Genomic DNA, 15,131 nt, shown 5'->3' with positions numbered 1-15,131 from the left:
AGCAGGCTTTCTTCCGATTGAGTGTTTCCGTGATTAAAAAAGGCTGTAGAAGGGTTACTAGTCATGCTCTGGCAATTCAAACCCTAATTAGAGGCAGCTGGCCACTTTAAAACAGAGGCTTCAGCGACAGGAATAGCGTTAGTGGCATGTTGAACATTGCCAATGAAGGGCTTGGTGCAGGGCAGCACAGTTAGTTCACCCAATCTCTTCACAGGGCAGGCTAACTGATCCTTCAGACTCTTCAATTCAGTTACCAAGGTGAGCACTTGACCAAGCAGGGGCCAACAGAGGCTCCGGGATAACACAGGGAAGGTCACCCATACCAAGAGGACATGTCTGAGTGCCCACTTCACAGGTTAGCAAGGGCACACTATCATGTACCGAAACCACCACCTTTTACAAGGAAATAACTCTTTGCAGTTTCTTAAGTTTCCTACAAGCCACGGCTTGCCAAGATTGATCCTCCACAACAACAGGATCTGCAAATTCAGCAGCCAGGGTACTGTCGGCCAAAGGCTCATATTGATTAGATAGAGGAAGCAAGGAAATAGCTGGGAATTCTACGGCCTGAGGGGAATAGCCCTCTGTCTCTTTGACAGGGACCGCTGGAAATATTGGGAAGGTTCATATAGATGGCTTGGAGTTATAACAGGTGACTGGGAGATATGTAGGCTTGGGAGGATTAGAGGAAAATAGCTCTGGAATCTGTGGGTAGATTTCGACAATATCAGACTTGTGGTGCCCAGTGGCCCCTTCGGCTACAATTCACCTGTAAAGCAACATTTCTGCCATCCACTTGATTAGGTTTTTGGGCCACCTCAAACTGCGGCAGGTGGTCTTCCTTCGTGATACTTAGTATGGGGCCCTCCTCAGGGGCACCAATAGTCGCAGCATTATCGCAGAAGGAAATCAAATCGTCAAAAGCAGGGGCCGCGCAGTTCGATCCAGGGATAAGCGTACTACTAACAGCCTTTTTCTGGGAAATTGCCTGGTCCGCACTTCCCTTTCTAGCATCCTTTCCAGCGTCCATTCCGTCAATATCACACAGCAAGTCTGTAATTTCAGTGATTAACAAGTTAACATCCGAAATTGGTCTAAGCAAGCGATAAATGTTATGTTGCCTGTCCCCCTGGAGACAAAACCCTCTACTTACCTCTTCAACATTTCCCTTAAAAGGCAAAATGATCCACAGTTGCATAGTTATGACACTGTATCCGCATCATTGAGGTTTGCCAAAAATTAGGCTGCAAAGTCAACAAAGTAGCAAAGAAGTAGCTTAACACCCGCATTGGGTCACGCAGGTTACATATCAGCATGGTGATAACTACCTATTAACCCCTATGGTTTGTCTCCAACAGGGTGTGGTATGTACTCACTGCTCTCTACAGGCTGAAAGGGGAGACAGAAGTATGACCAATGGGAGCAACGGGAAACAAGGAAGCCGTGGACCATTTATCTATACAGGTCCCTCCACTCACCCTTCCAAATTGTCCTTTCAAGTCGGGTGGTCAGTGGCCCAGTACCAGACGTTTACCACAGAGCCAATCACTCAAATCAGCAAAACTCCAACGAACTGAGCTCCAGACGCCAGACTGCAGAGAGAGGATTAGAGGAAGGAACCTGGCAACGTTCAATGCTGTATCAAACCGCAACCAGGGGGGACGCTTCCGACAGGATGTGGAGACCAATTCTACAATCGCCTAGAAACCATAACTTGGTCGCAGTCATGGACTTGACTCAATGCAGCACACTGGTTATCTGTGCAACGCTTTCAAGTTCTATACAAAAGCTATCACTGGCGACTCTAAGTGAAAAGCTGCCCACTGTCAGTATCAATCTAAGTGCAATATATTGCCCATGTTCAGTGTTCATCCAAGTGTGGATATGCTGCCCAATCTCAGGTATGTCCAACTGCAATATATTGCTCGCATCAGACAATTCCAGTGCACAGAGAAAGCCAACCCCAAGATGCATTAAAGAGTAATCATTGCCCACTCCTTAACAGTCCAAATGCAGCACTTAGTCCATCCCAGAGCCCATTCAGGTGCAACACATTTTTATGCCTTCAAGAATTAGTCCAAGTGCATTATTTTGCCCCCCTCAGTGTTCTTCTAAGTGTGATACGCTGCCCACTGTCAATTCCGTCCAAATTCAATACGTTACCTCCATCAACCAGCAAGGCAGTTCAAGTGCAGAGAAAATAACCACCCACGGAAAGCATTAAAGGTTAATACATTGCCCACCCTTAGACACTCTGGATGCATCACATAGTCAGCTCCCGAATCTATACAGGTGCGACACCTTGCCCACCCTCAAATCCATGCAGGTGCAATACCATGCCCGCTTTTGAAGGTCTTCCAAGTGGAGGAAGTAGGACGCCCACAGCACTCCACCGGGCGCCATACCCTGTCTCTTCTGGTGGGGTGGTGGGAGAAAAAATTACAGGATTGGAGCAAGGCCCAGATGAAAGCTAGAGGAGTGAAGCAAAGTAATTAAATGGGGAGAGAGTAGCACAGACGGGTTTAGCAGTTTCAGGCCTGTGCATGTGTGCCATTTTGTGGCAGGGTTTCAGGCCGTGGGCGGTGGTGGGGTGTAGGTATTAAGGGCCTTCATGAAAGAGAGGTGGTCCTCAATGAGACTGAGGATGAGAGCTAGGACAAAGAAGGAGGAGCCTCCTAGTCTGGAGAAATTGAACAGAGGGTCCATCGGGAGGTGTGCAGAACCTGATCTTAAAATTCAGTTGGGGCGGTAGCATGTAAGTTTGTTTTGGAGGAATTTGGGGCATTTCTTTTGTAGAGCATGATAGGTAATGCACATGGCTTTGAAGGAGGCCCAGCGGCTGATGGGCAGCCAGTGGAGCACCCCGAGCAGGGGAGATCTGTTCTTTGGGGGGGAGGGGTGCAAGGAGGAGCCTTGCTGTAGAGTTTTGGATCTGTTGGAGCATTCTGAGTTGAAAAGCCGGGGCGCCAAGATAGATGGAATTGGCGCAGTCTAGTCGGGATAGGATGATATCCATAACTGATGAGATTCTATAAGGGTAGGAAGGATAAGGAAAGATCCACTTGAGCATGCAGAGGTGGAAGTGGCAAGATCTGGAGACAGCATTAATGTGGCAAGATAGTGTTAGGTCTGAGATGAGCGTGCAACCCAGGTTTTTGACTGAGGATGACATAGCGGGTGGGGGTCCTAAGGAGGGTGACCAAGGGGTGGGTTTGTGAATCACAGCGGTTTTGCAGCAGATTAGGATTTCTGTTTTGGCAGGGTTGAGAAGGAGGTTGTTGTTCGTCATCCAGCGGTCTATGTCTTTGAGGCAGGATGCAAGATCTGGGTTGGGTGAAGATGGGGATTTATGGATCTTGAGAATGACGTTGGCATTGTTGTAGCAGGTGAGGTTGTGGGAGCTGATGAGTCCGTGGAGTGGGAATAGGTAAAGGTTTAAAAGGAGAGGGACTCTTCTTGAGGGACTTCATAGGGGACGGGCCGGGTGCAGAGGAGAAAGGTTGGAGAAAAGTGGTTTGGAAGAGGTCGGAGAGGAAGGAGGAGATCCATTTTAGGGTGGAGTATCTGGTGAATAGGGAGAAGAGTCTTTTAGAGAGAGTGGTGTGGTTGATTGTGTCGAAAGATGCTGAGAATTCAAGGTGGGTGAATGCGGTGCAGCCTTCGGAATCTGCTGTTCTTTTCAGTTTGTCCCAGATTGAGACAAGGGAGGCTTTGGTTTCATGGAGGGGTCTGAAACCTGACCGAACCGGGTGTAGAAGGCTGTGGGATTCTGAGAAGAGGCTGAGATGGGCGTAAAATGGGTGATCCAAGAGTTTGGCAATTAATCGATTCTTAGAGATGGGGTGGTAATCGAAGGGGAGGAGAAAGGCCAAGAGAGGGCTTTTTTAGTAAAGATTTGACGTGAGAGGTTTTGTATGCCTCCAGGAAAATGCCTGATGTCAATGAGTGGTTGATTAAGGATCTGGTGAGGCTGCCTGTGCATGAGGAAGAAAGAATGTTCCTGAGGACGGCGGGGGGAAGGGGAGAGCTGAGGGGTGGCTATTTGAGAGGAGGCTAAGAAATTTGGGGTGGGAGATGGCAGAGGAGGAGTGGAAAAGGGTGCGTTTCGAGAGCGGGGGCATGGAGGGGGAGGTGGAGGCGGGTGAGAGTGGAGGAAGGTTGTTAGCTTATTGAGGATGGAGAGGTTCCTTTCAATGGCTATGTTGTAGTAGTGGTCTGATAGGGCATGATAGAGTGCTTGTGAGAAGATGGGAGGGGGTTTGTGCAGAGAGGGGACTTGATTTTTTGGCTTTCCGGATTTCCATCCTGTAGGCTCTTATCTGTTTAGCAAAGGTGGCTTTGTTCTGGGGGGGGCGGGCTAGCCCGTCATTGGCGTTCCAGGCAGTTGTTGAGGATTTCGAGTGATTTGAGGGAGGGGTTGAAGTGAACCACCTGGGAGAAAGGCATGGACAAGAGGTGGATTATAATTGGACATTGAACAACCAAAATATTCGAGAGGAGAGCAAAATACAAGAGGGCATTGAGCCCTACAAAAAGAGAGAAGGACCCTGAAAATAAATAAGACAATCTCTAAGAAACACGGAGCAGAAAATACCAATCCTCTAAAAAAAACTTCAGAACTTAAACCAGAGGATAACCAGAGATTATTTATGAATGTTCTTCTGAGTGGAACAATAGAATCAAGAAAACCCTGTGACAAAACACAGCAACCAGGAGAAGGAAGTCATTTTCCTAGCCTTAGTTATGTTAGTGGTAGTATCAGATAGATTAGATTTGGGCAGTGGACTGACATTTTGTTGAACATTCACGTGCACCTTAGTTAATAAAATAGGTAGGGAACACCCTGTAGTCATAGGGAAAGATAGGCCTTATGTTACTTTAAAGAAACAAAATATTTAAATGTATTTACATCGTCTGCCTCCTCATTCTGATCCTCCACATATGGTGTCAGCGTGGGATGAGGTCCAACTGATACATTTGGGAACCTGTATTTTTTTACTAGATTAAGCCCCAGAGCCAAAGCCCCTACAGTAGCCACAGTTGAGTCCATAGGATTTGATTTACATAGTACTGAGGAGGTTATAATATTACCAAACGACAACTAGTATATCTGGGGGCAGCCAGAGGGTTTCCCGCCACCGAAAGACCGTAGAGACGCCGGACGACACCCTTGCTGGGCCACAGTTCTTCACAAACCCTTTGCGGTCCTGAACTATCGACAGCACGCCTCTTCCTTGCAAGACGTCTTCGCTCCGTCGTCGACGAGCACCGCTGGGACAGAAGCTGCCACCTCGACGCAGAGTTAATTTTCTTCGAGGGATCTCGATGATCCGTGGCCCCTGCTTTAAAGGGAGGCGCTCAAGAAGGATCCGTCGATGACTCGTTGTCGAAATCTTCTATTCCATGTACAATGGGGTGGTAGAAACATTATAGGAGATAAGACTTATTGGACAATATATGGACTGGGCTTGTAGTGTATCTTTCTTTTACAGGTTGCACAGGTTGGGGGATCTCCACACAGAACTGTGTCTAATGTTAGAGGCCAGTGTTCTGCCAATTGTTCTAACCAACTGCTTTCCCTCCTATATCTATTGTTGGTTACCTTTATTAAGTGATTTGTGGGACATTTAACCAGAGTACAGTTGATGCACTTTAATTAAATCTGATAATAATGGTGGTACCACTCAGAACTGTATATATTTGCCATTGTAGATTTACTGAGCACAAAGTGAGTTATTGTGATTGTGTATATAACCTTGAACCTTAATTATATAAAGACTGTGTTTTAACTAATACAGTGTGTGGACATTCCTTTGTTGGGCCCTGGGGACTACACTGTACTTAAGAACCAGCCTGCATCACCTCCTGAGAAGCTAAGCCCTGATTGCTCATCCATTGCTACCAACAATAGAGAATCTTGGCTGGGGTTCTCTGTGCCTCTCCTCTACCATATAGAGAGCAGGAGTACAGACACCCCCTCCAGACTTTACAACAGACGCACTCTTATCAATGGTATCTCTCAGAAAGGCCTCTTCTTCTGCCAAGGGAGGGTGCCCCATAAGACTTCAAAATAATAAAACAACTTCTAAGGAGTGGGAAGGCAACTCTCTTCTCAAGCTAACAGAAATAGCTGAGCCATTAACCCATGATGCAACAGTTTTCTGGTTCCTTACATTCAGAAAAGATCTTGCTTTTTGCCGATGAAATATGATGATACTACTTCCAGACTGCCTGCTGAAATACCTACTTCCCTCGAATTCTTGGCGTAACGGGAGGGAGAAGAGGTATCAGGTCGGGTAACTTCCTAGAAGTGCTTCCTCCTGCATGCACTCTTTCTTGGCTTGGAGCTCTCAGTGAACCTGCCCTGAACAATGTTGTTGAGGAATGGCAACAATGAAGAGGCTTGCCCTACTGTACATCCACCGCCTGACACAGGCAGCATTTGTACGCCAGGCTTGTGACACAATCTGGCTGGCCTGCATGTACTCTGCTTGAACAAGTGGGTATAGAAAGAATTCTTGTGGAGTCTCCCCACCTACGAATATCATGGGGTACCCATGCCCAGCTTCTGGAGGCTTGCACTAACAAATTTGCAAAGCTCAACCTGGTGTCCTCAGTCAGCAGGAACCGAATGAGGCAACCACTCTATCACTCAACCCACATAAACACGGGGTAGGATAAAAAAAACAATTTTACCATCAGATGCAGTCCATATGCTAGTTGAACTGGGGTCCTTCACTTGACTGGGTTGAAGGAAACTCTGCAGAAACAAGATACCTCCGTAATAAACAGCAGTGCAGAGGACCCTGGTGAAAAATAAATCCTTGCCGGTAGGCTCAAAGAAATTAATTAGGTGGATTGTGGATGCAGTGAGATCTTTATACCCCACAAAGGGGTGATGGGATTCATATTTGTTTTAAAAGGGTTCCTATTCTGGGGTGGATGCTTCAAATGTAAGGACAGGGATGAGGAAGAGGGATGCAGGAATAATGGCCAAAATAGCTGCAAAGCATCATTTAACAGGCACCTAACCCCTTTCCAAGCTACAATGACATGCCTTAGGGTCATAGCACATCTCTGGCTCTCACGTACATCCCAACCCTTTAATACAAAGTCCAACCAAGAATCACTTTAGAGCAGTGACGGTCAGAGCGTGTGAAGAAACTCACATGCGTACAACTTCAACAGAGCATGACTGCGTATCGCCCAACAAATTATTCAAGTCTGGATCTGCCGTTTCCTGCCTAGCCTGTATCCTTTGCCTCTAACTCACTGTATACACTCTCTGTATGCCCTTCAAACTGTACCCTTAGTATTGTACCCATCTAACTGTATCAATATTATTGTACCCAAATACTGCATCTCCTGATGTATAGTGCTCTGCTACTTTACAGTTACATTTCCACTATATAAAACCCAAATCATACATAGATGCATACTCTTCCACTCATGGATTCAGGCTCTAAGATGGAGAACACCAAGACCATTCCACAGTGCAATGATGCGCACAATAATGTCAGAAAGGCACCAGGCCATACAATTGTTAACACAATGCAATGACATATTTGATTTAAATTTTAAAATTATAAACAAATTGAACAAGAAGCATCATTTAATACAATTACAGAATGAAAACATACTTTGTTAAAAGCCCAACAGACACATTTTCGAGTATATCTGTAAAACATATCTTTAAGAGTACAGTTTGTTATATCACTTCTTACCAAAAAATGATAAGCTAGCAGCAGATACTATATGTGCACATCAAGCATTTCACCCAACTAGTAGATGAAGAGCCAACATTTTTATTCCCATCTACCCTTGAAAGAGTTTAACAGAACCATCATTTGAATGGACAGACCTTGAAAGTACTCAATATATGCCACCACTTCTAGAAGATGCTATTTGAAATGGCCTCCATAATGCAACCCAATGCTCCGGGGAGATAGCTTGGGTATGTAAAATGTCATGGGGGTGTGGGGGAGCTGGAGGTAGAGCAATTTGGGGTCCCTGTTATTGGCCAAGTGGATTTCGTTGGTCACAAGGGCACTGCAGGAGGTGTAATATGCACATGGCCAGAACCAGAGTGGCCATATGCTGGATGGCAAAGGTGGACCCTGTCTATCATCACATTAGCCATGCAAAAGGAACAAAACGGCAGTGTACGTCTTGATTTGATTCTCATTAAGCCATTGGCCCACTATCTAAGTGTTGGCCTGGTGAGCCTGGGAGATCTTGGCAGGCTGTATTTGTAGGAGCAAATAGATATCTAGAAGATGATAAGGAAGGCTGGCAGTGAACAAGGATGCTGCAGCTGTTCACACGCCGCTTGTCAGAGAGTGGATTTCGCAAGGAGGCACTGGTTTACAACAGGTAGATTCTCGCTTGGCACTTTCCAACAACAGGAAAGAAAGTAAATCTGAGGCCATATACTGCAATCAAAGTCAACACAGACTGCCAGTGCTATCTCAGTAGTTGAAATGTGTTATTTGTATCACCTAAAGGATGATCAATAAGAAAGACAAGCCTTCCATCCCAGTAAATCGAACAAGTTCTCTAGACCACAAATTGCTTCCCCACAAAAGCAAGTGGATAATGAAGAATCCTCAGGTATATTGAAGACTGATTGTGACATGGAAAGACTAAAGGAGAGAGGTGTCACAGTCGAAGGATCAGCAGAAAACTCTAAGCGAAGGTCAAGTTTCAGTTTTCTTCAAAACTTGTTTAGGCTTTCTCCTCCAACAGAGTAGGATCTGGATTCCTTGGGTTGGGGCACAATGCGCCACTCTATGGACATGTCTAGGCGCTCTGAAAATAAAACAGTGATGATTTGGCACAGTGTAAAACATATCAACATATGGTACTATCAAACTCAAAGGAATAAGTTTGATTGAGCCCCTCGTGTGGCATAGAAAATGTAATTTTTCCATAGGACCATGGTCACCCGTCCTTCCCCCTTTCCCTAAAGAATTATACTGCCCTGGCAGCTAACACCAACTCACAGGTTTGGGGGTTTTAGGTGCCCTGCAATTCTTTTTGGAAAACTCTAGTCTCTTTCTTGCCGTGGTAGGTTTTGTCAGGATGTTGTCTTGGTTTGTATGGACTTGATGAAAACCCAGCACTGGCACCCCTAGTTCCTTGGGTTTTCTGGATGGGAGTCGGGAATCCAACACATCAATTTATTTGGAACTCTGGGAATAACCCGCTTCTTCCCCCTCCGACCACCTTCTTAAGAAACAGAGAGTCTCATCTATCCAACTAGCTAGGCCATTAAACGTGACCTAGTAGCCCTGCACCAAAGGGTTGCTTTCGTTACGCTCAAGGCTTTTAGCACAGTATCTCTCTGTCTCTTCATTCTCCTGTCTTTCTTGTTCTTTCAACGTCCAAATGACTGGCCACCTTACTGTACCTTTTTACAGCGTGTTCCTCCTCCCGAGTCTCTCTCTCCCTCTCTTCTCCTGCCTCTTCCTCCCTTCCTCATCTTCCTCTTATCTTATGTTTCTCCTTCTTTTCTGTTCTCCTTAACCCACATCTTGCAACTCATTCCTCCGCGGGAACTGTGTGTATGGATCAGATGATTCATAATGCAAACTACAAATTGCCCAGGTGTTGCAACTCTGCTGGCAGTCTGCCTGTGAATCCACACAGCAACCTTAATTTAACTCTAGCACCATGTTGGATTTGCATTCTCGTGGGTTGGCTATCTCAGGGGGTTTATTGAGCATGGGCTGCTGATCCGGACAGCTAGAAAATACTTTAGTTCACCTTGTGTGTAGGTAATTGGAGCCATGCTGGGTTCGCTGATGGCTTTGTGGGTGATATCTGCAGACAGTTGTCTTTGATGAAACTAGACGTCCATACTTGTATATTTTGTAGTTTAAGGATCTATGTAGCAGCGTGTCTACGAACACCTCGGCCTTTCACCCTGATGATGTCACTTTCTTCAGAGTGCAATAGCTTTATGCACTGTTAAGGGATTTCTAGGGGAGCAAAGGCCATTTCGACAATTGATACTGGGAATGGACTGGAGAGCTCAGGTAATCTGCTGCATAACATCCTCCGGGATCTGCATCCCTGGGAGGGTGGAGGCACCCATCCCCAGGGTTTTTCTGGCTCCATGTACAAGTCTCCAGCATGTGACTTCATTACAGAAGGCTCCAGTGGCCTAACTTAAGACTCTGAATATTAAATTGGAGGGAACAGCTCAAAGAGTTACAAGACTGAAGAGACATAAGAAATACCCCCCTCTTACTACTGCCCTTTTCAGCATTGGCAAGCCACTATATGTCAGTTGACTACAAACCCGGCTCACTGCATCACAAACACATGCTGCATTGGATACACTGCAGGGCATCAACAACAAGCTACAGTTGAAAGGTAAACATATGATCGTGCAGTATGAAAAGCATTGGCAGCATAATTTGCATCCGGATGAAAAACAAATAAGGCCTATGGGTCCTGTTACGTGTTCATCATTGAATTTCTTAGAGATTCGTCCCTGAACATGAACAAGACAGACCTATTGTAATCTCAAATCAATGATAGGCTGCAGGACGAAGCAGAGCAAGTGAAGCTAACAGTAAGGGGTCATGGACATAGGAGTTTTGGGGGGCCAACTCCCATAGAAACTGAGTCATGGGACAAAAGAGGGGATGGACACGGAAATAGGTGGAAGAGATGACAGCCGCTTTTATCTGTGAAAGTTATAGAGTAGTGTTAAGAATACAAGAGTGACAAAAAAAGTCGGACGTGATGCTGTAAAATGGCTCCACTGGGATATGCAGTCAGTCAGGTAGCCGGGAAGGAGTTGCCACAGATCCAATCGTTAAAGTTCTCAGCAGCAGGGTCAGCGGCAAGGAGAAAATGATAGAGAAACTGGTGCTGGGCACAGATTCATTGGTGGTTAAGAGTGAGTCCCCGGTTTACAAACAGACATATTGGGGAGTTTCAGCTCGTGTTTTATAAAGTGCTTGCTATCATAGTTTTGCTCTATTGTTACTTGGAAGCCACAACTGATGCTTTAACCCAACTCCATTATGCTCACTTTGATGAATTCCAAATATTCGCAGCCAGGGGTTAACCCAACTCCATTATGCTCACTTTGATGAATTCCAAATATTCGCAGCCAGGGGTTAAGTATATTTCGGATGGCTTGACCAGCCTCAATCTGACTCAAAGCCCTGAAACACTTAGGAGTCCCTGCTGCAGACCCTTACACAGCCCCCACCCAGGAGAAAGGGCATCTGCCTATATAAGGCTGTCTAAGCAGACCAGTGCTGTGCGTTGTTGGAGTAGGTTGCGGCTGGCAATCAAGGGAACTTGGAGAGCCCTATGAGGGGTGTGGAAGAATGGAGGTTAAGGGAGGAGGAGCCGGGTTAGGAGCGGTGAGGGATCTGAGACAGGAGTTATCTGAGGCAGATGGTGGTAAGGGTTTGGACGAAGAGGCGGTCTCATCGGAAGAAGGTGGTGGTGAGACTTTGGAGGTAAAGAGTGCAACATGTGGAATGAGGAGGTGGGGAGAGTTTGGGGGTAGGGGAGGTAACCTCAGAAGGATGTGGTGGTAAGAAGTTGGAGAAAGAGGCAGCAATATAAGTAGGTGACAGTGGGAGTTTAAAGAAATAAGAGCCAACATCAGGAGAGGCAGATGGAGAGCTAAGCAAAGTAATAGCTTGTAGAAGAGGGAATACCAAGAGTAAAAACAAGAAGGTACAAGGAGGCCTGGCTAGCCCAACGCAGGTGGATAAGGACGGAGGAAGTACAAGATCCATGCAGTCAGATCATAGTAGAAAGAACTCCAGAAATCAAAATGTCTCTACATACTGTCTGGTAGTTGAAACCTTACATTTTAGGGCAATGATGGTGCATGATTTCAAGCAGAAGAGATTGGCAGAGAAGAGAAATGGAATGATAATTGTCAGTAGAACAAGAGAAACGTCCATTTCCTGGTCTTATGTGTCAAACGTTAGATCTTGAATGTTACTGTCTTCAATGGAGCCTGCTTTGGGCTGCTAATTGAGGGAAAAAGGATCCAGTCTACAGTCAACATTGAGATGTCTCAATGCAGCGTTTTCAAGCAGCAACATGCGACTACCCCAAAAATGTAGACAGATCAAGATAGAGAGAATTCGATTAGTCCAAGCAGAAACAGCAGCAGAAGGAAATTAATGACCTTTGCATACAGAAAGAAAGAAGCAGGAGGATCTTTTTGAGGAGGCAGAGCTAAAAAAATATGTGAATGGTAAAGTGATTTTGAGGGCAAAAGAAGTATCCTAGACCAGCCGAACTATGAGGTTATGCAAAGCAAAAGTTGGAGAGTAAATTATACTAAATCTTTCAATACAAAAGTAGCTAACAGTGCGCCTTTATGTTAACTTACAGGCAAAAGACTCCCTCAGATCAAGCCTGGGATGGAGTGGAAGATTTTGGCAACAAGATACGAGTAGGCCAACGGGAGCCTACCAGGTCGTGTGATTCTGCTGCCGCCTTCTGGTACTTTCAGTCCTCCAGGTAAGTCTTTCATAGTTTGATTGTGGCCATTTAAAACCTTGTCTTTTATTCACAGAGATCTGGCAAAATGATCAACCCAGTTTTGTTGCACTAGTGTTTGCTCTTTAGGCTGCTTGAGTGCCCTAAAGCGAGAGGGGCAGCTCTAACCTATCCCTCCAATTGTGTCTGCCATTATGAGGGTCTAGGATTTTCTTGAGGGATAGACACAAAAGGTAGCATGCCTCAAGTTTCAAGTCTTTTCAGTTTATTCTTCAGTAATTGCTCCCATTCAGTATTTTCACTGAAAAATACATATTCAAATATTTAAATCATTAACATTTGTGCACACCAATCCACTTTGCAAAAACCTCATAAAAATAGAAACATATTTTTTGTACAACATAAGTATGAATGAAGACAGACATGTTAGACGTGTGATATGATACCCAAATAAAATATATGTGGAAATAAAAAGATAAGGATTATCTCAATGTTGGCTAACTTGCTGAACTTACCACAAGGATTTTGTAGCAACGCTACCACAAGTGAGGGATGACAGTAGCGAAAGTAAGCCTTCAGTGGAATCTTTTGCTAAAATACAAATAAAGAAATAATTTAAAACGTTCAGTTCAGGCACTTCTTAATTTCAACAGTACACTTGGTTAATCTATACAACATGCTTGATATTAATCTATGTTATATTAACCATTGGATAGCATCAATAACCACATGTAAGTTATTACTCCACAGTGTACATAACAAAGTGCACAATTCTGTTTTACAAATGAAAGGTGGAATACAGATTACGGCAGAGATCTGGGCCATTTCCAGCTTTTGAGCCTTTTCAGCAATCTATAAAGTTCAACCATACCTTGAGGCGAAGGTATATCGCTATAAGAGTCTCAATCAAGCAATGTTAATGGGAGAATTTTCTAATGGCATTACTAACATGGCAAATCTGTGAAATTAGACAATTAAGATAGTTATGAAAATGTAACTACCGCCCCAATTCCTTGCTTACAAATACCACATGACAGCAACAAAAAATCACACATGCCAGTGACATCATCAGTCACATCACTGATGGCATAACATTAATATCAGCATTGACTTCATTGATTACAGTGCAGGCAAACAGAAGAAAGTACTCAACTGAAGATCGTGGTGTACACATACATTCTTGGTAACTCTATATTTTTTCCACACATGGGTTATTTGTCTGGTAGCAATACATCCTACATATGCAGCCCTAAAAGAAGTACATCTTTAAGAAAGCGCTGTTATGAATACACACGCACACGCAGCACAAGGCCTCTCCAGACATGTTGCTGTTCCTGGTGTACTCCACCCACACATGCAAAACACACTTATACAATCTTTATGTTTACACAAATGCATTCATATCAATTATACCTGTATCCAAAATCATGCTTCTTACTTATGTGGTTTTATTTCCCCCATGCCAGCCAAGCACTTTTTACCCTTGTGGTATTTATATCCATCTATATTAAAAAAACAAATATATATATATATATTGCGAAAGGGAAACTAAGCGATAGTAACCCTAGAGGGTATGCACTCCACCCGATCAACCGTCAACAATTAAGGCTCTGCCCAATACAGAAACCTTCCAGACAAAAGTCAGTTCCTCATAATGTCCAGTTTATTCATTTCTTGACATTTAAAAGTAAAAACGAGAGAACCACAGTACGACACATTTCGCAGCGTCCTCGCTGCTTGTTCACATACAAAAATTCACACCACGCAGTGGTGATACAGATACAAACACCTCATCTCTATGGTCTATTCTCCACTGTTGTCTCTTTTCTCTTTCACCAATTTGCAACATGAATCATTATGTGCAATGTAAGGTATAGAAACCATAGTGGCCATTTTGTAATGGTTTACATGCATCTAGTGGCATATAATCATGGGTACAAAAACCCTGTACCTAAACACAACATCAGATAGGGAGTTACACAAATATGCCCACCATGTTCCATATAGCTCCAAATTGTTCCCCAATTACTCCACTATATATACACAAAACAGTCTCCCACGCAGGTGTAGGCAAAGCCTCACAAGTCACAAGGGAAAACAACAAAATGCCGGAGCACTCGCAGAACGTACTTGAAAAAATGTTTATTTAGAACATTGCATCACAACACATTCAAAAAGATATGGCAAACAGCGAATCTTGGTGAACCAGGAGAAAGGCACTCACCCTACAGGAAATAAAACGCCACGCGTTTCGCTCTTTACTCAAGCGTATTCAAGCTAAAATTCATCAAACATGATCCCTCGCTTCCCAACATATTCAAACTGTTTGTAAAGCCCCACCTCTCTTCTGCAGGTCATGTGCCCACCTTATTGCATAGCCCCCCGATGCCGGCTGCCATGTGGGAGTGTCTTTCCTGATAGTGAATATATAACACCTGGATAGATGCTTAGTTGCTCAATACATGTGTATCAACATTAAAAGAAACATTGGTACAATATCGAGTGGGACTAAACAACAAACAATCTAAATTAGCTAACAAAAATCGGAAATTATGCAAGTGCATCTACAATAAAATTAATGCCGCTATTGCACGATAAAATATCTGTGCAAGAGCAGCTAATTCCAGCCTGAGGGGAGTGCGAAA

General features: G+C 44.4%; 1 protein-coding gene across 4 annotated transcripts in view; it reads right to left on the bottom strand.

The window, feature by feature from the left end:
• The window catches only part of FANCC (FA complementation group C), a 2,294,314-nt gene that overhangs the window by 502,923 nt on the left and 1,776,260 nt on the right, over positions 1 to 15,131 (bottom strand). For all 4 annotated transcript variants that reach the window (XM_069625705.1, XM_069625706.1, XM_069625707.1 and 1 more), the window contains one exon: positions 13,002 to 13,077. In XM_069625705.1, coding sequence (XP_069481806.1) covers positions 13,002 to 13,077 — 76 coding nt within the window. The remainder of the gene's footprint in view (positions 1 to 13,001; positions 13,078 to 15,131) is intronic.

The sequence above is a fragment of the Ambystoma mexicanum genome, chromosome 6p, assembly GCF_040938575.1.
Source record: "Ambystoma mexicanum isolate Mex_15411 chromosome 6p, UKY_AmexF1_1, whole genome shotgun sequence".
Classification (NCBI taxonomy): domain Eukaryota; kingdom Metazoa; phylum Chordata; class Amphibia; order Caudata; family Ambystomatidae; genus Ambystoma; species Ambystoma mexicanum.
The sequence above is the reverse complement of the archived record's forward strand: the minus strand, read 5'-3'. Positions and strand labels throughout refer to the sequence as shown.